At 39.5% G+C, this 21,864-nt stretch overlaps 1 protein-coding gene across 3 annotated transcripts; it reads left to right on the top strand.

Moving 5' to 3' along the window:
- Nucleotides 1–5,147: 5,147 nt before the first annotated feature.
- Nucleotides 5,148–21,864, top strand: LOC307001621 (interferon-induced GTP-binding protein Mx-like). 3 transcript variants are annotated; one of them, XM_079618356.1, is made up of 12 exons: nt 5,148–5,334; nt 6,269–6,498; nt 7,429–7,566; nt 7,686–7,840; nt 14,982–15,120; nt 15,225–15,423; nt 16,755–16,833; nt 16,999–17,121; nt 17,350–17,497; nt 19,635–19,790; nt 20,008–20,279; nt 20,661–21,864. In XM_079618356.1, exons 2-12 carry the CDS (start codon nt 6,282–6,284, stop codon nt 20,892–20,894), a joined length of 1,860 nt encoding a protein of 619 aa, XP_079474482.1. In that variant the 5' UTR covers nt 5,148–5,334; nt 6,269–6,281; the 3' UTR covers nt 20,895–21,864. The 3 variants fall into 3 exon arrangements, with proteins under 3 accessions (XP_079474482.1, XP_079474481.1, XP_079474480.1); XM_079618355.1 differs by having other exon boundaries at nt 5,154–5,334; nt 6,273–6,498; nt 19,632–19,790; XM_079618354.1 differs by having other exon boundaries at nt 5,154–5,334; nt 19,632–19,790.

The raw sequence follows: 21,864 nt of genomic DNA, 5'->3' as shown, positions 1-21,864 counted from the left end.
GTCAAAAAGTGTGGCTTTCATCTACTGATATTCCTCTCCGCTCCGCTTGTAGAAAGCTTGCTCCTAAATTTATTGGCCCATTTACCATCACCAAGATCCTTAGTCCGGTGACGGTCCGCCTCAAATTTCCTCCGGCGTACCGGAGAGTTCATCCCGTTTTTCATGTTTCAAAGATCAAGCCCTTTTTTCGTTCTACTATTAAATCGCCAGTCCCGGTTCCCCCACCGCCGCGCATCGTAGATGGGGAACCAGTTTATTCGGTTAACCGTATTCTGGATGCAAGGCGGAGGGGACGTGGATTCCAGTACTTGGTGGACTGGGAGGGTTACGGTCCGGAGGAGAGGTGTTGGGTTCCTGCCCGAGACATATTGGATCATTCCCTTATCGATGCTTACAATCGCCAGGTAGGTCCCTCTGGGAGCGTCAGGTGACGCTCCTAGGGGGTGGGGTAATGTCACGGTTCGCAGGTTCACTTGCTCATTCTGTGTGTCACTTGCTCATTCTGTGTGTCACTGCTCTGATCTGATTGCCCATGAGCGTCAGCTGTGCTGACGAGCAATCAGATCAGTCGCAGGTGTACTTCGTTTGTGAGTCCTATATGTAGTGCTGTGTTTGTCATGTTCAGTATCAGATCGTTGTTTCTCTGGTCCTGTTCGGGTCTTGTGTTTTGTCTGCAGTCTCGTTCATGTTTCCTGTTCTCACGGATTCCTGCATCTCTCTGCCAGCCTGGTCGGACTCTGTTTCAGTGGACTATCTGGGTTGTGTCAGTCTTCTGGTTTCCTGGACAGCACTACCAAGGCTCTGTTACCGACCCCGGACTTCACCAGACTTCCTGTTTCGCTGCTCACTCTTGTCCCTAAATAAATCCGTTTTTACTTGCAATTGGATCCTGTGATTCATACCCTAACAAGGTGCAGGAAATTTACATGATTAATATATAATATTTTTATTTAAATATCAACATTGTTGTTATCAACATGATTAATACATATAAATACAGATTATTAATTAGGGCCCAAGCCTTGAAAAGGCGAAGGCCCTATTGTTTTCCTTCGGATTATTATTATTATTATTATTATTATTATTATTATTTTTCTTACGACTATTCGGGCACTTTTGGGGGCCTTAACGTGCTCAAAAACTCTTGAAACTTTGCACAAATGTCAGAACCCGCGGCCATTAGAGCCGGACTGAAGCTGGTACCCGGGCGTGGCAGGGGGGCTCGACAGCGCCCCCTGGAACGCGGTCCGAAAACTTGGTCCATAAATCAAACACGCTTGCATGAAATAATATGAAACTCGGTACACTTATAGATCTCATCGGTTCATATATCCTTCGTGCTCTGACTTTTTACCCCAGCCCAACAGGAAGTCGGCTATTTGGCGTAGTTTAAAAAACACATGCAATGGAATTTAAAATACTCCTCCTAGAAAATTCAACCAATCACCACGAAACTCGGTGTGCATGAAGTCAAGACATGGAGGATGAAAAACTGCCAGGGGATTTTTGATATCTCGAACGGTTTGGCCGTGGCGAGGAAACGAATTTATGGCGAATATTGGAAACAGGAAGTGTGTTATAACATCCTCATACATTAACTGATCTTGATGAAACTTCAGCAGTGTGTTCGCTGTAAGAGGCCGATCACATGGATGTGAGTATTGTGAGTCAAAGTTATAGCGCCACCAACTGGCAGCAGGAAGTGTGTCACTTTCAAAATGCTTTAAAATCACCCTCTTATTTTTACCCGATTTGCTTCAAACTTTATGTGTATAATGTAAACACACGGCAGATGTAGACCTGTGAAAGGATTATTGATATCTTAAATACTGTTGCCATGGCAACGCATCAAACTTTAATATTCTTTTTTAAAGTTTTTGAGACTCTTAACATGCTTGAAATTGCATGAAACTCGACAGACACTTTAAATTTATTGCCTAGTACACTTGTGCAAAGTTTCAGAAACGGGCGTGGTAAGGGGCTCAGTAGCGCCACCTTTAGTCAAAAATGGGGTATTAGTTTTAGCTACAGTAACAAAAATCGGTATTTATATTTATCTCCCCAAGCCGGACAACTTTCTAATTTACAGTCATTAGCTCCGACCAACAGGAAGTCAGATATTTTGGTTTGAATGTGATTTGATGGGAATTTTGCCAGTCTCTCTCAGTGTCTGTGTGTGTGAGAGAGGAGGGGGGCTTTATTTTAACCCTTTCTCTGCTGTGTGGGACTTCTCGGGCACTTTTGGGGCCCTTAACGTGCTCGAAAACTCTTGAAACTTTGCACACAGGTCAGAACCTGCGGCCATCAGGGCCGGGCTGAAGCTGGTACCCGGGCGTGGCAGGGGGGCTCAACAGCGCCCCCTTTAACGGGGTCCGAAAACTTGGTCCCTATATCAAACTGAATATTGCATGAATTAGTATGAAACTCGGTACACATATAGATCTCATCGGGCCGAACAACTTTCGTGCTCTAAGTTTTACGCCAGCCGAACAGGAAGTCGGCTATTATGGGTTGTATGAAAACGCACGCCCCTGGAATTTTATATACTCCTCCAAGAAATTTAATTTGATCTTCACCAAACTCGGTCAGCATGAAGTCAAGACATTGAGGATGCTAAATTGCGGATGGCTTTTTGATATCTCGAACGGTTTGGCCGTGGCGAGGAAACGAAATTATGGCGAGAAAAGAGAAACACGATGTGTTATAACGTCTTCATACATTAATTGATCTTGATGAAACTTCAGTAGCGTGTTTGTTGTAAGAGAGCGATCACATGGATGTAAATAATGTGAGTCAAAGTTATAGCGCCACCAACTGGCAGCAGGAAGTGTGTTACTTTTGACAAAAGTGGGGGGGTTAGTTTTATCTACAGTCACAAAACTTGGTATGTATATTGTGCACATCGAGCCGGACAACTTTCTGATTTACAGTCATTAGCTCCGACCAACAGGAAGTCAGATATTTTGGTTTGAATGTGGTTTTGTCTCTCTCTGACAGAGTTCCCCCTGCCATTCTCTGTGTGTGTGTGTGTGTGTGTGTGTGTGTGTGTGTGTGTGTGTGTGTGTGTGTGTGTGTGTGTGTGTGTGTGTGTGTGTGTGTGTGTGTGTGTGGGGAGGGAGGGAGGGCACACACACAGACAGCCCCCCCTTTTCTGTGTGTGTTTGGAGGGGAGCAGAAAGACTCACACTGATACAAGCTCTAAAGCAGACTTCTTCTCGACAGTCAAAGCGGGGTTACGTAATTGCCCGTCGTGCACAGGAACCCGAAAGGCAACGGGGTGGCGGCTTTTTATATATATATATATATATATATATATATATATATATATATATATATATATATATATATATATATAAATATAGCTGCAAGCAGCGATGGAGGGCCCAAGCCGGTGGCAGCGCCAGCCCGGTGCCTTTAGTGTAACTAAAGGCACCAGGGTGGCGGTGCCACCGGCTTGGGCCCGTAATCGCTGCTTGCAGCTATATTAATTATTTAAGATCGTTTTCCAAAAACTCCATTTGATTGTCTCAGCACCAGGTGATAACTGGAGACGCAATTTAATATAGTTTTCCTGTAGCTCAAACAGTGCTTGCAACGCAAGATCTTGGGTTCGAATCCCAGGGAAAGCAAGAACTGATATAAATGAGGAATATAAATGTGTAATGCAATGTAATTCACTTTGGATAAAAAGCATCTGTCAAATGCATAAATGTATATTCAATGGTACAGAAAACACGTACTCCACCCTTTTGAAACAAGGGACTACAGTTATAAAAGTTGTATAAAAACAGCGTAAAATTTGTCTAAATTTTATGTTGAAAAGACGTCCACAAACGATCACATTTGGACTATAAATAACCCTTACACGGAGGTCCCACGGATGTCAACATTAGACGCGTGCGGTAGATGTCGATAAAGACGTCGTCTGGTGTTACAAAACAACAGTGGACGTCCAAAAATGTCATAGAAAAGACGTCACTCCGACGCCACATTGCACAGTTGGATGTGCACACACGCCACATTGCACAATGTCATCCCGGCATGATAGCTATATGTGTTTCTCATAGTTTAACATGTCCATATGACTCAACATTCAGATTTAAGAATAATATATTTTTTTCCCCTAAGATTTTTTATAGGCTAAGTGGAAATGTAGGCTTCGTTTAAGTCGTTTTAAGTTAACTGAAAGTAAAGAGTAATGTGAAACTTATGAGCTCTGCAAAAGTTGTAGCCTATGAACAAATTGATAACTGAAGAAGCAGCCCCACGAAACCACGAAATGAAAGCAAAATAACCACTCTTTTACAAACAAATTATAAAGTTTAATTTGTTTGTAAAAGAGTGGTTATTTTGCTTTCTGTCGTGGAAATTATCAATATTCAAAAACCTGGATGAAGGAGACAAAGTCGATTCTCAAAAGATTAAACAAAGTATTTTATTTCATGCATGAAATAAGACGTTCCCACACAGACCGCGTCTGATATGAGAAGGCCCATGGCATTCTCACGCAGAGAGCATCTGACATGAGAAGGCGAAGGCTAGTCCCTTTCGCCAATGTTATATGCAGGTGGGAATTTTCTTGACTCAAAGTTGTCCTGAGGGCAGAAATGATTATAACCAGTTCCTCTTGCCTGCCACCGCGGTGAGATTTTGACGGTTGAGATTGGAAATGGTGGCGCCGCCTCTGCAATTCTCTCCTCTCTTGCGATTGGTTGTCAGATTGAACCAATCACAAATGTTTCTGCCCTCAGGACAACTTTGAGTCAAGAAAATTCCCACCTGCATGTTATATACCCTAACACATCCTGTGTAAAAAACCTTTTGTTACCTTAAACCCAGACTTCTTAGCTCATGGTCTCATGTGCTCATGATCTCATGTCCAACACTATTTCTATCAGACAGAACAACTTGTCATGTCAGCAAAAAGTGTCCTGCTTTTAGCTACAGATCTCATGTGCTGATCGAAACTGCGCACACACATATTGTCAGCCTTCACATGAATATCTTTAATAATGTGCTTTTTGCTTAGTATATGATTATATTCCTTTAAATGCTCATGAGTAAAAATGAATCTTCAATGTTAATAAAAGTTGTACCCATACAAAAGTAAAAGAACTCATTAAAAAGTAAAATTTCCATAACACTTTCATTTCATGGTTTCGTGGGGCTGCTTCTTCAGTTATTGCGTGTTATTCAGTGTGCGCACCAGAATTTCCTATAATTGTGCAGTTTCAAATGAAAGGAAAGTGAAACGTAGCCTAAGCCTTTATAACACGGTCAGCGTCTCAGCGCATCGCACATCACAGAGGCGCCGTTGGAGAACTGAGTGACAGAGTGAGTAGCCTACCTGCCTTCTCATATCAACTCTATTCTATTATTTCTCAATTGAAAGGACTCACATTGGCTATACAAAACGGAGTGGAGCGACTTTCTGCGCTCAAATCGCCTATGATTCCTTTACATTTAATAATAATGATTATCCTGGTTGTAAGCAAACTTAACAAACTGTAAACGTGTCCTTCAAATATCTGATCCGATTAATCTTTTATGAATCGTTAAAATGTCGGTTACAGTAAACCTAAACAACCTAAAAACGTCGGTGTATGAATGGGTGAATGTGAGGCAAAATGTAAAGCGCTTTGGTGGCCAATGGCCATTGGGTCTGTGAAAGCGCTATATGAATGCAGTGCAGTCCATTTACCATAAAAAAATTAAAAAAACTTTTTTTTACCACATTCCACCTACCGCACGCGGCATAGAGAGAGAGAGAGAGAGAGAGAGAGAGAGAGAGAGAGAGAGAGAGAGAGAGAGAGAGAGAGAGAGAGAGAGAGAGAGAGAGAGAGAGAGAGAGAGAGAGAGAGAGAGAGAGAGGCTTGACTGAATGCAGCACGAAACGGCAAATCACCTTGTCACCATGCCAAGTCACCAAAAAAGTCCTGGCTTGTATTATAAACTTGTTTCATGAAACAGCCCTCTAAACTGTTGGTGTTTTATAATAACAGAAATATACAGGCATTTAAAACACAATCTACTTCGGTGTGTGTCTCACTCAGTGAAGATCCTGATGAATCCTTTGCATTAACCTGTTTTTTAAACTTCTCTATAGACAGAAATCAAAATGTCATCATGGTTTTAATAAGACGGTCAAGTTTTGATATGACTATCTTTATTTTTGTTGACTGTTGAACTTTCTTTGAAGTTCTAAAACTGATAGGTCATATAGTCAATACCACTGATGAGAACTGGCTCTTTTTGTCATATTTTGCAGACAGAGTTCAGACATGTCTCCAAGCAGTTCTTCAAAGGGAAAGATTAATAGTCTGAACCAGCACTATGAAGAGAAGGTCCGCCCATGCATTGACCTAGTGGACTCTCTCAGGTCATTAGGTGTTGAAAAGGACCTGAACCTGCCAGCTATTGCTGTCATAGGTGACCAGAGCTCAGGAAAGAGTTCTGTGTTGGAAGCCCTGTCTGGTGTGGCGCTGCCTAGGGGAACAGGTAATATGAGCACAATATACAGTACATTACACAGCAGACTGGAAATACATCTTTGCTCTTTCCTTATTTATTAGTCTGAATAATGTGTTGTTAAAGGTATAGGGAGTTTTTTTTAGAAACACTTTTTGTTATACAGTATGTTATATGTTCCCCCAATCATTGCAACCGGTCCGAATGCAATGATACGATGTCCTAACTGCCTGTCAACATATGCATTTCCCAACCCGATCTCACGGCAAATTCGTACGAATTTTGCTAAATCGTACATATTTTACGATTTGCCCAGTTCGTATGAATTAATACGAATGACCTACCACTGACCACAGCCCTGAACCTACCCATCACTGGGGTTTAGACAAATTGTATGAGTGAGGTCATACGAATAGCCACCTTTTACTCACTCGTACGAATTGGTCGTGAGATAGTGTTGGTATTTCCATATCTCCGTGCACGAGTCATCAACGCGTTTCGTTTGGCAGAGTTGTGGACAGACAGTCACAGAGCACCAAACAAACAGTAGCCGCCTTTTACAATTCATCCTGAAAACAACAAGCTTATGCTGAGTTCACACCATGTTATAACCGTAATTACAAGATGGAAACCCATGATGTTCTAGTCGCTGTTCACATCCTCAGACTCTGATTTATGCATTTCTATGTCAACACTATCAACACTGAAATGAATCTGCAGCAGTCAGGTGGTAAAGTAAGAGTTATGTAAGTTTTTTATGTTCATTATTATTGTAATGTGCTTTGAGACATGAAGTACGGTAGTTTAACGCCGTCTCTTGACGCTTTGCAGACTCTGGCTGTACACGTTCATGTTTTTTGGAGGTGGTGTGGCTTTGGAGAGCTCTTGCTTTTGCTAGCCTCTCTGAAATCGCCTACTCTAACTTTAAGCTGAACATTTAGTACTGTATATTCAACACAGGTATTGTGACACGCTGTCCTCTGGTATTGAAACTGAAGAAAATTACGAAGGACAACAACTGGCATGGATTGCTGTCATATAAGGATCAAATAAAGCAACTGAAGAACCCTGCTGAAATAGAGAATGCTGTCTTAATTGGTTTGTATATTAACACATTTAAATGTATTGAGAACTTTAATTCCCTGTGAGTCTTTAGAATAGTTGAATTCACTTTTTTGTCGTCTGTGGGATGTTTGTGACATGGTATTGTTTTATAGCTCAGACAATATTGGCTGGAAAGGGAGAAGGGATCAGTCAGGAGATGATCACTCTGGAGATCCAGTCCAGTGATGTCCCTGATCTCACTCTCATTGATCTGCCAGGCATTGCTAGAGTTGCCACTGGCAACCAGCCAAAAGACATCGAGAAACAAGTAAGAAACTATTTGTATATGGAAATGTTTAGAAATGTTTACAGCATTCCAATATTTTGGAGAACAGCTTCTTTATACACAATTCCTCAGATAAATATGCCATGCTATAAATATGGTTCCTCAGAAAAAAATATAAATTCTTGTGTACATTGTAACGGCCACCTAGTGTTAAATAGTGTTCATGACATGAATGTTAATATGTCTTTAAGATGACTTCTATGGTGTAGGCTACGTTATTGTAGGCGCGCTGTTCGTATGTGAGCGCGCACGCACGCACAGGGAGGGTGAGAGTGAGAAGGCTCACGCAAAGAGGAAGATGACCGCTCTACTGCTGACTGTTATGTTATTTTACTGAGTTTACTTTCACTTTGATTTGTAACGTGTTTTAGAGTGTTTTCATTTTCCCTGTTAACATTCGCTCTCTGGCATGTATGTGAAGAGTGTGTTTGACTGAGAGGAAATATATAAAAGACTCGTGGAACTACCAGTCCGGTGGCACTGTCTTTTTCTATTCTTCATCTGTGCAGACTTCGAACTCTGACAGACGTTACAAATTATAAATGCTAACAAACAGGAAACATGGTGCAGGTTATTATAATAGGAATAGAACTAGGTTAAGTTACGGTAATAGGGATTTAAAACAATAGTAGTACAATTTGGACTGTGACATTAAACTTTTTTTTGTGATCATAGCTTTTATTTGATATAATTCTGAACAAAGACCTAGAGCAACAGTAAAGAAACAACACAAAAGGGAAGAAAAAATACAGTACACACACACACACACACACACACACACACACACACACACACACACACACACACACACACACACACACACACACACACACACATTAAATAAAAAATATATATGTACGTCTAGGTATATGTGTGTGTGCACATGCATTTACCTACATTAATACACAGAAAATGAAGAAATACAGTAAATAATACTTCATGGAATATTAAAAGGACAAAATGTGGCAGCAAATTATTATATAAATTAACCCTCAGAATTCTGCCATCTGGTGGTTAAAAAAACCCTTTAGGAATTAGTTTTAGAAATAAAGTATTTTGGCCATGTATAGCCAGCAGAGGGCCACAGAGATCCATTAATTTTTCTGGATGTGGCCAACTGCAACTGTATATTTTTGTGAAAGTTTAGAATTTATTGTTGTTTGAGGTGTTTTGAAGTGTCTGTTTTTGTAATAATGTCAAATAAATTTTATAAAAAATTCCACAAAAAAATGAAGTCAGATTGTATTGACTATTTCAATAAACCAAATGTAAAAAACAATTAACTTTAGAATAAGATTATATAAAAACATATGTAAAATATAGCTGCAAGCACAGCAGCAATTACCAAGGCCAAGCCCAAAGACAATAAGACATGCCAACATGGTTGGGAGCATCAGACCAATTACAACGAGCAAATATAGAGATTTTAAGATGATTTTTGGTTAAATGGCTGAAAAATCATAAATACAGTCACTAGTAATTTAATTTAATGGTTTATCACTTTTGACCAATAGGTGGCGAAGTTACGAAATTGTGTGTCATTTTCACCTTCTTACCACACCACATCAAAGTTTGTTGTCAATATGTCAAGGCATTACAGAGATACAGGGTCAGTCATTTTGGCATCATACCTCAACTTTGTTGCTGCGGTATACAAAAAAGATTGTCAATCAACACAAAATCCATAGCTTTGTCAACACAGTCTGAAGATGACATGATTTGATTTTGGTGAAAATCGGACAAACATCTAGGAGCCAGGACTTTTTGCCAAATATGGCAAAGCTGGTATACATGTTCTCAGCATGAACAAAGGAATCTATTAATATCAGTTTCATTACAATAAGATAATTAACTGTCTTGAAACGTTTTGAGTACCTTCGGGGCATGGTGCCGATGGCACATACCAAGTTTTGTAATGATACACCAATGCATTTGTAAAATATAGACAATTTCATGTTTTTTTGGTGCAGTTCCACCGCTTTTTTTGTGTGTCCTCAAAGTGCCAACATACATAAGCGTGGGAAATTTGGTGAAAAGTTATAGACATTAAGGCTATGTTTACACAGAAACGATCTGAAGAGAAAACGCAAAAGTGGCGTTGCGTTATCACTTTTTATTCTGCATTTAGACGTTATGGGGGGGAAATCTGCGTGCATATGGTGACGCAAAAGTGTGTGAAATTCGATGTAGTATGCACTCCAGGCGGCTAGGTGGCAATGTGAAGCACTGAAAGTGAAAGAGCCACTGACACAGTTTTTCATGTTTAATACGGTAAAGCCAGAGCCCGTCTACGGAGAGCCTGTTCACTCCCTATTAAGTCCTATTGTACCGAATTGTGGTTGTAGTTCTACCAGAGTTCCACTGGGGGCGATCACCCCCGAGTGCAAAATGAATGGGAGTCTATGGGGCTAGACGGCTAAATTTGTCCCTTTCAGCCGATTGCCGTTGATAAATCTCAGATTTGATTGTAGGTTTGGCAAGTTCAACATGGGTTATAGGTCGAAAATTGAATGAACGAGTACTTATGTCCTTTCGATTTCTTACAGGTTGAGTTGTTGTTGCCCATAACACGCTAGCATTCTGCTAATGAACACTGATTGGTCAGTGAAGGACTGGTTACGACCAGAGATACCGCTTGATGGCATCATGGCATCCGAAGCGGGAACAGAATGTATTCTAGCAGAAACTCTTCTAGCCCGTGTATTTACCTGTGTCAGCTGTGCTGGCGATGCCTCGAGAGAAAATAAAGTGCAGAGCGCGAAAGCACCACAGTGACTGAAGGATTGCCGTAAAGCAGTATCTCTGGTCGTACGATGTGTATGACGTCATTGACATTTTGAAAGACTTTTTAAAGCAAATAAGTGACTCTAAAAAATCTAACACCCAGCAATGTGCAATTTCTTTGCATCTCTTTTCGAATACAACATTCAAATTACTAGACAAAAAATTATATCTTGAGAAAAGTGGATTTTGAGGGGTATAGCTCCATAGACCTCCATTCATTCTGCACTCGTCCTGTGAGCGCCCTCATGTGGAATCAGAGTGGAACTGCAACCAGTCAGAAGCCGGAAGTGTAGCGAGAGTGAACCTTCTCCCCTTATTAGACATTCTCTGGTAAAGCTGCTGCTTTAACCCTCGGTGCTCTTCGCGTGTCGCCCAGATTTTTTATTTTATTTTTGTCAATGAAATTAATGCTATATTTTAGTTTGATAATGTTTTGTTATTTTCCTGTACTGGTGCATGCCTGTGACGTAAACGCGTATGCAACGCCTTCACTGTCTAGCAGACTTTTGCGTTTTTTACCCTTTAGATGGGAACGCGATGGTGGAGCGCTTTTAAGATTTCCACTCTGGAGGGTGGTTTCACTTTTTTGCTTTTTTAAGCCCCAAAAACGCTGTCGCCGTGTAAACGAAAGGCACATCCGATAAAATATTTTTAAGTTTTCACCCGCGAGCGTTCTCGTGTAAACAGGGCCTTATATATATGAACACAAATTACCCACACCTGACTTTGATTGGATTTTGTTGCCACTTACTATCAAAGTTTTGATTTTTGTGCATTAACGTATGACCAGCGACCAGTTTCCGAATTTCCTACGGTGGTTTTCGTCTCGATCGGACGAACGGTTTCAAAGATATTTGCTGAAGTTTAAGCGCTAAATCACAATGCTGCACAGATAATAAGGCAAAACCTAGCATGTTTGATATCGTTGGACTCGGCAAGAATTAAGGAGTCTAAGGAGGTAAATAAGACAACCACACCAACATTATAAGCATTTGAATATTTGATTTTAACACTAGGTGGCACTGTCTCAACTTCTCAGGCTCCTTCAGGGTATCGTGCCGATGACTCATACTGAGTTTCGTAACAATACGCTAATACTTATAAATAATAAATTCAAAATGGACGATATGGGAAAATTGGATATCATTCGGCTTTGCATGCTGCCCTGAAACTAATGAGTCCACTTTTATGATTTTTGGACAAACCTTTCAGAAGTTATAAGTAAAAATTGCCATTTTTTGTATCTACCGACCAGTAGCTGGCACTGCACTGAAACACGATAAAGCATTGCGGAGATATAGCCTTGTGTCCTATTTGGGGTGCTCTGTTTTTTTCCCCGCACTGGCCTGACAGTGGAAACGCAGCTAATCGGGTTCAACTCTGGGCTCTGGCAGGGCCACTCAAGGACATTCACAGAGTTGTCCTGCATCAACTCCTTTGTTATCTTGGCTGTGTGCTTAGGGTTGTTGTCCTGTTGGAAGATGAACTGGGCCTCAGCCTGAGGTCCAGAGGGCTCTGGATCAGGTTTTCATTAAAGATGTCTCTGTACACTGCTGCATTCATCTTTTCCTCGATCCTGACTCTCCCAGTTCCTGCCGCTGAAAAACATCCCTACAGCAAGATGCTGCCACCACCATGCTTCTATAGGGATGGTAATGTCCAGGGGTCTCATTTATAAAGCGTGCGTACGCACAAAACGGGGCTGGAAACGTACGTACGCCAGTTCCCACGCAAAGGTTGTGATCTATAAAAAACAAACTTGACGGGAGAATGTGCGCACCTTTAAGCAAACTTTGAGCCGTGCGTACGCACATTCTGGAGACAAAGGGAATTGGTGACACCGATGGTGGAGTTAAATGTCTTTTTGGTCACTTTTAGACAGAAAATCGAAATAAAATTATACATGTACAGAAAGATAATACAAATATAATTTCACTCACCAAGCCTATCGCTTGAAGCAAATATCCATACATTAAATGTCCGCGCCAGCGAGCGCGTTGGGCCGTTCAGTGAAACTGACGCATAAACGGCAGATGAAGTAAAACTGTAAATCTTCATTATGAGTCCTAATCATAAATAGGCTACAGTGCATGTTCACAATTACAGTTTAAATAAAATAATGATTTAAACTGTTTTACTTCTGATATAAACATTTAGATTAAATATGCCGTTCTCATTAATGGAGTTAAACACTTAGGCCTAAACTAGCTACATGACATTTACTGAAAAGTTAATATATATATATATATATAAATAGCCTATAAATATTTGTTGTGGATGCATATGCTTTTCAACACTTTTCCTTTGGCATGCTGTGTTTTAATGTTTTAAATACAGAGATAATTGCTGCCTATGATAATAGCAGATTGTGCAAATATAATGCACAACAAGGTCTATCGGTTTCCATTACAAATATAAATCAATTAAAAACACTATTTGGTCAGTGGAAAAGATTGAGAAAAACTTTATCTGAAATGTATTTTACACTATTTGATTTATTTATTCAAAAACAAGGCAAGGATAGGATACTAAATTATTTTTATTAATGTAATGTGACGGCACATCCGTGTTTCATATTTTCCTAATGTCTTGTACCATTAAACATGTTATCACGTCGGTGAATAATCATATGCAAATGATATGCAGATGAGGATATGTAAAACTAGGCGTTGTAAGCTCCATATATGGTTATTTCGGGGAGGAGACGCATGTGCGCACAATCTTCCGCTGACTGGGATTTATAAAGTGAATCATGCGCAGGTTCTGGCGTACGCACAGTTTTATAAGTCTGAATATTGTTTTGCGTACGCCATTTTTGGCTTTCGGGCGCACGTACACTTTTAGTAAGGATCCTACGCACAGTTTTATAAATGAGACCCCAGGTGATAAGCAGTGCCTGGTTTCCTCCAGACATGACACTTGCCATTCAGGCCAAAGAGTTCAATCTTTGTTTCATAAGACCAGAGGATTTTGTTTTTCATGGTCTGAGTCCTTCAGGTGCCTTTTGGCTATATCCAGGTGGGCTGTCATGTGCCTTTTACGGAGAAGTGACTTCCATCTGGTCCCTCTACAATACGTCCTGATTGGTGGAGTGCTGCAGAGATGGTTGTTCTTCTGGAAGGTTCTCCTCTCTCCACAGAGAAACGCTGGAGCTCTGTCAGAGAGTTTCCATCGGGTTCTTGGACACCTCACTTTTTCAGTTTGGCCGGGCGGCCAGCTCTATGAAGAATCCTGGTGGTTCCAAAGTTCTTTTGGGTGCCATTTACAGATGATGGAGGCCACTGTGCTCATTGGGACCCTCAATGCTGCAGAAATTTTCCTGTACCCTTCCCCAGATCTGTGTCTCGGTACAATCCTGTCTCGGAGGTCTAAGGATAATCCCTTGGCCTTCATGGCTCGGTTTGTGCTCTGACATGCACTGTTAACTGTGGGACCATATAGACAGGTGTGTGCCTTTCCAAATCATGTCCAATCAACTGAATTTACCACAGGTGGACTCCAATCAAGTTGTAAAAACATCTCAAGGATGATCAGTGGAAACAGGATGCACCTGAGCTCAATTTTGAGTGCCATGGCAAAGGCTGTGAATACTTATGTACATGTGATTTTTCTTTGTTTCCCTGTTTTTTATTTGCAATAAATTTGTAAAGATTTTATACAAACTTCTTTCATGTTGTCATTATGGGGTATTGATTGTAGAATTTTGAGGAAAAGAATACTTTTAATCCATTTTGAAATAAGGCTGTAACATAACAAAATGTGGAAAAAGTGAAGCGCTGTGAATACTTTCCGGATGCACTATAGCTTTCTCCTTGCGTAACAGAGGTTCGAGTTGCATTTCTTGATGCAGCAATTGTCCAAAGTACTCCTGAGCCCATGTGGCTATATTTAACAGAGTAGCATGCATGACGGAGGTTTAACAGAGGTTCCCTGCCTTGTATGAGATTCCTCTGGATTCCCTGAATCTTTTCAGAATATTATGAATGGCAGATGGCGAAATACCTAAAATCTTTGCAATATTAAAGTGAGAAATGTGATACAAAAATTAAAAGTTTATTGTTTGACATTTCTCTCTTGTGGGAATAAACAAATCACAGATTCTTGATTTTATTGCATTTTACAAAATGTCCCAACTTTTCTTGATTTGGGATTAGTCAAAAAGTATCATGCCACTGAGATGAAGGGAACACTGAAACATCAAAAGGGTCTGAACGGACCACAAACACCATACAAGTTAACAAATCTTCAGTTTAAAAAAAAATCAGTATCAGAAAACATGTATTCCAGATACATTGATTCTTGCAGTACTGGATTCAGTAATATTGGTTTTCTTTAACAGATAAAGGATCTAATTGAAAAGTTCATTAAAAGACAAGAAACCATCAGCTTGGTTGTGGTGCCTGCAAACATTGACATCGCCACCACTGAGGCACTGCAGATGGCATCCAAAGTAGATCCAACCGGACAAAGGACCCTGGGTACAAATAGGCTACTCACTGAATATGTGAAGTATTGTCTGTATAGTTTATCTTGCTTTGTGAAATAATAAAAATAATACAAATCGTTATCCTTGTATTTTCAGGTATTCTGACTAAACCGGATTTAGTGGACAAAGGCATGGAGGCGATCGTGATCAGAACTGTCAATAATCAAGTGATACCACTGAAGAAGGGCTACATGATCGTAAAGTGCCGAGGCCAGCAAGACATCAATGAGAAGCTTGGTCTGGTCAAAGCGCTGGAAAAAGAAAGACGTTTTTTTGATGAAAATACTCATTTCAGGCAAGAAATTAATTTGGTTATCAGAATTTGCAGTTCTCTCAGAACATGTAGCACAAATAATTTATATAAGAAACTGTAGACTGAAAAAAATAAAGCCAAGATGTTTGTGAGAGATGTATGAGCAATGCTGTATAACAGCACAGCTGTGATTCTGTGGTAGGCAATCACAGCGTGCTGATATACAGCCATATCACATTGCTACAAGTGTGATATTGCATTTATACAACAGTTCAATGGCACACGTGAGTAAATAAATAAGAAACAACAACGGAGTGTCTTTAAAAATCCACTTTTGTGTGAAACTACTTCCTTCTGCCATGGATTAAAATCTCAAGTTGACAGTTTAACAGTTGAGCCCAAGCCTCTGTTATTAATTCTAAAACTTTAGAACTAACGAAGGAACGTTGAGTCGCTTCATTGAAGCTTGTTCTATTTTGTAGAGTAGACTAGAGTATCATGTTATTATGAGAGAGAGATCTGCTAAACGATTGAATTACCTGCATCTGATATAGCATTAACTTACTGGAGCTCGCATCTGTGAAAGCATCTCGACAGATTGTAAAATAGGCACTATGATTATATATTAGTGACATTTGAGGTCTAAATAACTACATTCTCACCTAAAAACTCTTAAAACTACATTTCGTTAAATTAAATTGCTGTTGTTAAGTAAGCAAAAAGGTAAGAGGCTGTTCTGTATCTTGAATAAGTCGAAGCGGATTGCCTGCAAACCCTTCAGCCGTGACTTATTCACGATACAGCACTCGAGTACCTTATTGCTTTTATAAAATGGTTACCACAATACAAGTATTAAAGCCAAAAAAATATGCATCAATGCAACTTTCATGAAGTAAAAGTAAAAGCATTTGTTCCGCTCGGAAAAAAAAGTCCCTGACCGTGAACAGCAAAAGAAGTTGCATTATTGAAAAGACTGTCTTTATGAGAGCGAGTCAGTCAGTAGAGAAGAATTTTAAATTGAAAGGACTTAAACTTGTTGTGAACATGGAGATGCAAGAATGAGAAAGCCGTGTTTTGGTTTTTATCGTGAATAAAACATAGCAATTGACCAATCAGAATCAAGGACTCGAACTAACCGTTTTATAAGCAAGTTGAGGTGCATCCTCAGCGTTGGACTTTTGTTTTGTGGTTTACAGTGTTTAGGGCATTTGACACATTTCAGTGCAGTCTGTCAGGTATTAGGGACATTTGTGTGGTATTTTAAAAATGGTCATTTTCTTGTTAATATTTATAATGTTTACACAATTCTGCAAAATTCTACAGTTGTCCTCAAATTCTTTGTTACTATTGAAAAAAAAAATGTTTCCCTTCAGGTCTCTTCTTGAGGAAGGAAAAGCTACAGTACCCCTTCTTGCAGAAAGACTTACAAAAGAACTGGTTGAACACATTAATGTGCGTATGAAAAGTTACATGACATACAGCAGAAACATTGACACTACAGAGTAAAAAAGTTTGCCTTAAAAAAACTAAAGACTGAGGTAAATTAAAGTCAGAATTGGGTCAGATTTTTTTTTGCATTCTAATGTCTCCATCTCCATCTTATTTCTTCCCTTTTAGAAAACGCTGCCACAGTTGCAGAAACAACTTGAGATTAAATTAGAGAAGACAACTGAGGATCTGAGAGCACTGGGAGATGCAGTTCCTACTGATCAACACGAGATGAGCAATTTTCTGATTACGGTAATAAAAAAACACTACTGGACATATATCTGGTGAACTCCACAGAACATACTAAACATTATTATTTCCGTTAATGTACACTCACTAGCACCATCCAGCTAGACTTCGAAGTTTCATAATATTTGTCCTAAATAACCCTATGGTGGAGTATTAATTGTATGTGTGTTCCACCCCAGCAATGTTTTTACTTGGATTTAATTTTAAATATTTTATTTTTGTGCTCTTCAGAAAATTCGTCAGTTCAATGATGTCCTTGAAGGAGTAAAGAGGGCAGAAGAAGATACAAAAAACTCAGATTCAGACATGAGGGTCTTCACCGAAATCAGGGAGGAATTTGGAAATTGGAAACTCGTCCTGAATGCCAAATCCATTAAGAGTGAGTTTATAATGGAATTGTTGCATTAGCATTATAGCATTAACTCTGATTTAAAATTATTCTGCAGCCAATGATGTACTGCAAATCTTATGGGATGCAACCACAAGTAGTGACATTTTACGCAAACTTTTGTTTCTGGGATGAAGTAGTATTTCTGATGGTTGCTTTGTGCAATTCAGCCCGTTCTTTGATTATTTTTGAACATAAATCAAAACTCCAATGAACTATATATAAACAGATGCCATGAGAACTGATCACATTGAAATACATCTAATTGGGTAAGTCAAAATAAGCATGCTTAGGAAATCCAACAACATTTCAGCGTTTTTTGCCCAGCTCTGAATAGACTTGTCCTTTGCACCATCAGTGTTGGGGAAAATCACTTTTAAAAGTATTGTTACAATATTACATTATTCCCTAAAAAGTAACTAATTGCATTACTTGATCCCTTTTAGTCGGTCACGTTCGACGCCACGTCTGTGACCGACGAATAGGAATCTCGCTAGGGGCCAATCTACTTAGAGTGTAACTAAATAAGCCAATGCACATTGGCATGTGTAGTTTGCATCAGCTGCTCCGCCTCGCATCGCATGTATATAATGAACAGTGGGTAAGAGAGATTCCTATTCGTCCTATTCCTATACTTTTTATGGAAAGTAATGTTACATTACTCTTTCTAACCTGGACTCTTCACACCTAAACTGAAATGAATAAGCTTCAGGCTGGAGGAAATGCAAATTCACGCCAGTACAGTAGAGAGCGCTGCTCAAACAAACCTTTCAGCTGTGCTGAAACACAACGCCTCTGCACTTACTCCCGATTTCTCTCAACATGGGAACAGAAGAGGTGTCAGTCAATAAATGGGAAAACAAAGTAACTTGTGTTACATATTTGAAAAAGTAACTCAGATATTTTGTTGTAAATTTAAAAATAAATGTTACTTTATAGTTCAGTAGCGGCTCCTGGCTGTAAATTTAGGTAGGGCACATTCTGTCTTAGCTTTAGTTTATGATAAACATTTTGTTAGCTTTCTAATCGCTGAACACATCAGACACACTTTTAGCAGAATTGTAATGTCCTTGCGTTGTTCAGCCTGAGGGTGGCGCTCTAATGATGATGAACAAACTTTAGTTGGTTACACGACAAACGCATAGAATGCCATCTTAGAATTGCCTTAATTGTGTTTGGCTCCTCGAGGTCATGGTGCAAAGGACCCTAGGTTGAAATTACTCCGAACCATCCCTTTAAAGGGGTCATGACATGGGGTTTTTTATTTTATTATTATGTTCCCTTAGGTGCAATTATAGTATTACTATAGTTTTTTTTACAAAAAACTTTTAAAATGTAGTGATTTATGACCTTTTCCCACCCTGTTTCTCATCCTCTGATTCAAACAGTCTGTTTTGGGGGTGTTTCCCCTTTAAGAGTTCAGTGTTAACGCCCACTGTTATGATTGGCTAACGTCAGTGCCTCAATAATTAACGCCCCCAGCCTGAACATTTGCGGATCAGCGTATTTAAAAAGTAGTTTAAAGTTTTAAATACATTACTTACAGTTTGCGTCGTCGTTGTTGAGCCCAGAATAGTCGGCACGGACTTATCTTTGAGCAACAGTTTTCTGGCAAAGCCAGCATCATTTTGGGATTTGTTCTCAATACAGTCATCCTTCAAATGGACTGGGACGTCCGCAAACAAATAAAGTGCATCCATTTTTCCCTGACGACTGGATCTTTCGCAGCGTATTCAAAGATGTTGTTTGTCCACAGCCAGGAACAGCACATCTGCGTGGCATCGTCATTTCCCTACACAGACCCACTCGCTGTCCGTCGACTGAACACTTGTGAGGCGCAAACATTCAGGAACGGACACTGAAATATTTTAAACAGAGCAAAATATCATCAGCATAAAGAGATTTTATGTGAGGTATTTACACAGATAGCTGATGACTGACGTACTGCTTGAGCCAAAGGCTCCACTTACAAAGTACATTTTGTTTTGTTGTATATATGCAAACATACTCATACTGTATATTCTTTGTATGCAAGCATACTAAAACCTGATTTAACTCATGTTGCAGGGAAGTTCAATACGCCAATGGTTGTATTCTAACAATTTTGTATGTCTTTTCTCTCTAGCAGGGGAAACACTCACAGATGAGGTAGAAGAGTATATTAGGACTTGTAGAGGAAAGGAGCTTCCTGGATTTTTGAACTACAGAACTTTTGAGAACATTGTCAAGAAACACATTGAGGAGCTGGAGGAACCTGCTTTAAATCTGCTCAAAGATGTCGCAGGTAAATGGCACCATAATGTTTGATGGTTTACTGTGCCCTCAATTTAAATTGTTCCCTTAAATTGTATGTGATTTGTTCCTATGTAATATGTACAAGAAACAACATTCTTTCAAAAATATTGACAGAATCATACAAATGCATAAAATCAGTGGCAATTATGCATACATGATCTTACCTCTGATAAACTCCTCTGCTTTCTCATCTCTTTTATTTACAGACATTGTTCACTCCTGTGTGGACCGTATTGTTAACTCTCATTTTAACGCCTTCTCTCACCTGTTGAGGGCTGCTAAAGATCCAATTGAAGATTTTTTCGATGAGCAGTTTCAGAAAGCTGTGGAGAAAATACATTATCAGTTTAAGATTGAGAAGATTGTCTACTGCCAAGACAGTCTCTATAGTGACCAGCTAAGCAATGTAAAAAAAAACTTAAAAGGTTATCTGAGTGCAGAGCGCGAGATGACACACCATCTCATCTCCTATTTCAAGGTTTGTATACCTAACAAGTCATCTTTGTTCTTTAAAAGGGTGAAGTGTGTAGTCTGTGTACCACTAGAGGCACCTAACCTAACTGCAAAATATAATGATTGTTTCTAAATTCTGAATAACCACTCATTCCTCTGCAAACTAGTAAATTTCCTTCTAAATAGCTAGCACAGTTTGCAGTGTTTACATTTAACTGATCCTTTACATAAATGTGGGATAGAAGAAAAAAATAACAACAGAAAAAATAAACATCTTAAAAAGAATAAAGAATTTTAGTTAACCTTTTACATAATCAATGGCATTATTTGTGTCAAAGTCTTGTGACAAATATTGATTTGTGCTAGTTATATATTGTGCTTGAATTTAATTTGAATGTATTTGTAGATTACTTCTGACCGTCTGGCTAATCAAGTTCCACTGATAGTCCAGTACCACATGCTGGACCTGTACATCTCTAAGCTTCAGAATGCAATGCTTGCCATAATTGGACGGAACAATCCAGGAATGCTGCTCCGAGAAGATTCCACTGTTGCACGTAAAAGGAAAGAACTGAAAGAGCGACTGGAGCGCCTGAAGACTGCAGGCAAAATCCTGTCCAAGTTTGTGCATTCTACATAATTATGGGTAGCACTGTCACCTCACAGCAAGAAGCTTCTTGGTACAAATCCAGGATGAACCATGCAGGAGGCTTTTCTCTGTGGAGTTTGTGGGGACATTCTCCCCGTGTTGGTGCATGTGTTTTCCGGGTGCTGGTTTCCCCCAAAATCTAAAGCCAAGCAAATTGGAGACAATATATTGCCTGCAAGTGTGAATGTGTGTATGTCTGTGTGTGTGTGTGTGTGTGTGTGTGTGTGTGTGTGTGTGTGTGTGTGTGTGTGTGTGTGTGTGTGTGTGTTTGCTCTGTGTCTGTAATGGACTGGCCATCTTGATCTGCTATTTCCATACCTTCGGCCTTAGGACAAGTGATTTTGAAAATGGATAAATGCAAATTAAAATGTTGGTGGAAAATAAAAAGCAAAAAATAAAATAAATGGTGGTGGTGGAAAATCCCTATTATAGTGGATAGTTACATCAATCAATTACATGAAAAACCTAATCCTAACCCTTGCTCATTGCGTTTCCTGACTGTTCCTTTATTTTAAAGTTGGCGTGAATTAATTGAAAGAATTTTCTTATTGTATGTTTCATACTGTTTGTAAATATTTACATTTTGTTTTATTGCAAAAATTAAATTGACCTTGGAATTTTTAATTAAAATATCAGAATTTTCACATGAATCTGGTGTTGCATGAATAATGTGAATAATTTGTCATAATTTACTGCGATTGTGATACTGTTCTATGATGATTGGAAATTAAAGACACCTTTGATAATTGTGGTGTGCGGTAAGCTGTTCGGCTGTGACTACTAGGGTGTCTGGGTGGCATACTATACCTCTATGTACTGTACAGAGAGAAGAGGTGCTGCCGAGCCGTGCCAATGCATTAACTTCCGTATTCTGTTGATATCTAAAAGTGCTTTATGTTTCTAATTATCACTAACATTCGAATATTGAGAATTTAATAAAAATTCTAATTCTGTCATCATA

The sequence above is a fragment of the Phoxinus phoxinus genome, assembly GCF_949152265.1.
Source record: "Phoxinus phoxinus genome assembly, chromosome: 7".
Taxonomy (NCBI): domain Eukaryota; kingdom Metazoa; phylum Chordata; class Actinopteri; order Cypriniformes; family Leuciscidae; genus Phoxinus; species Phoxinus phoxinus.
Note: the sequence above shows the minus strand (reverse complement) of the source record. Positions and strands in the feature narration are given on the sequence as shown.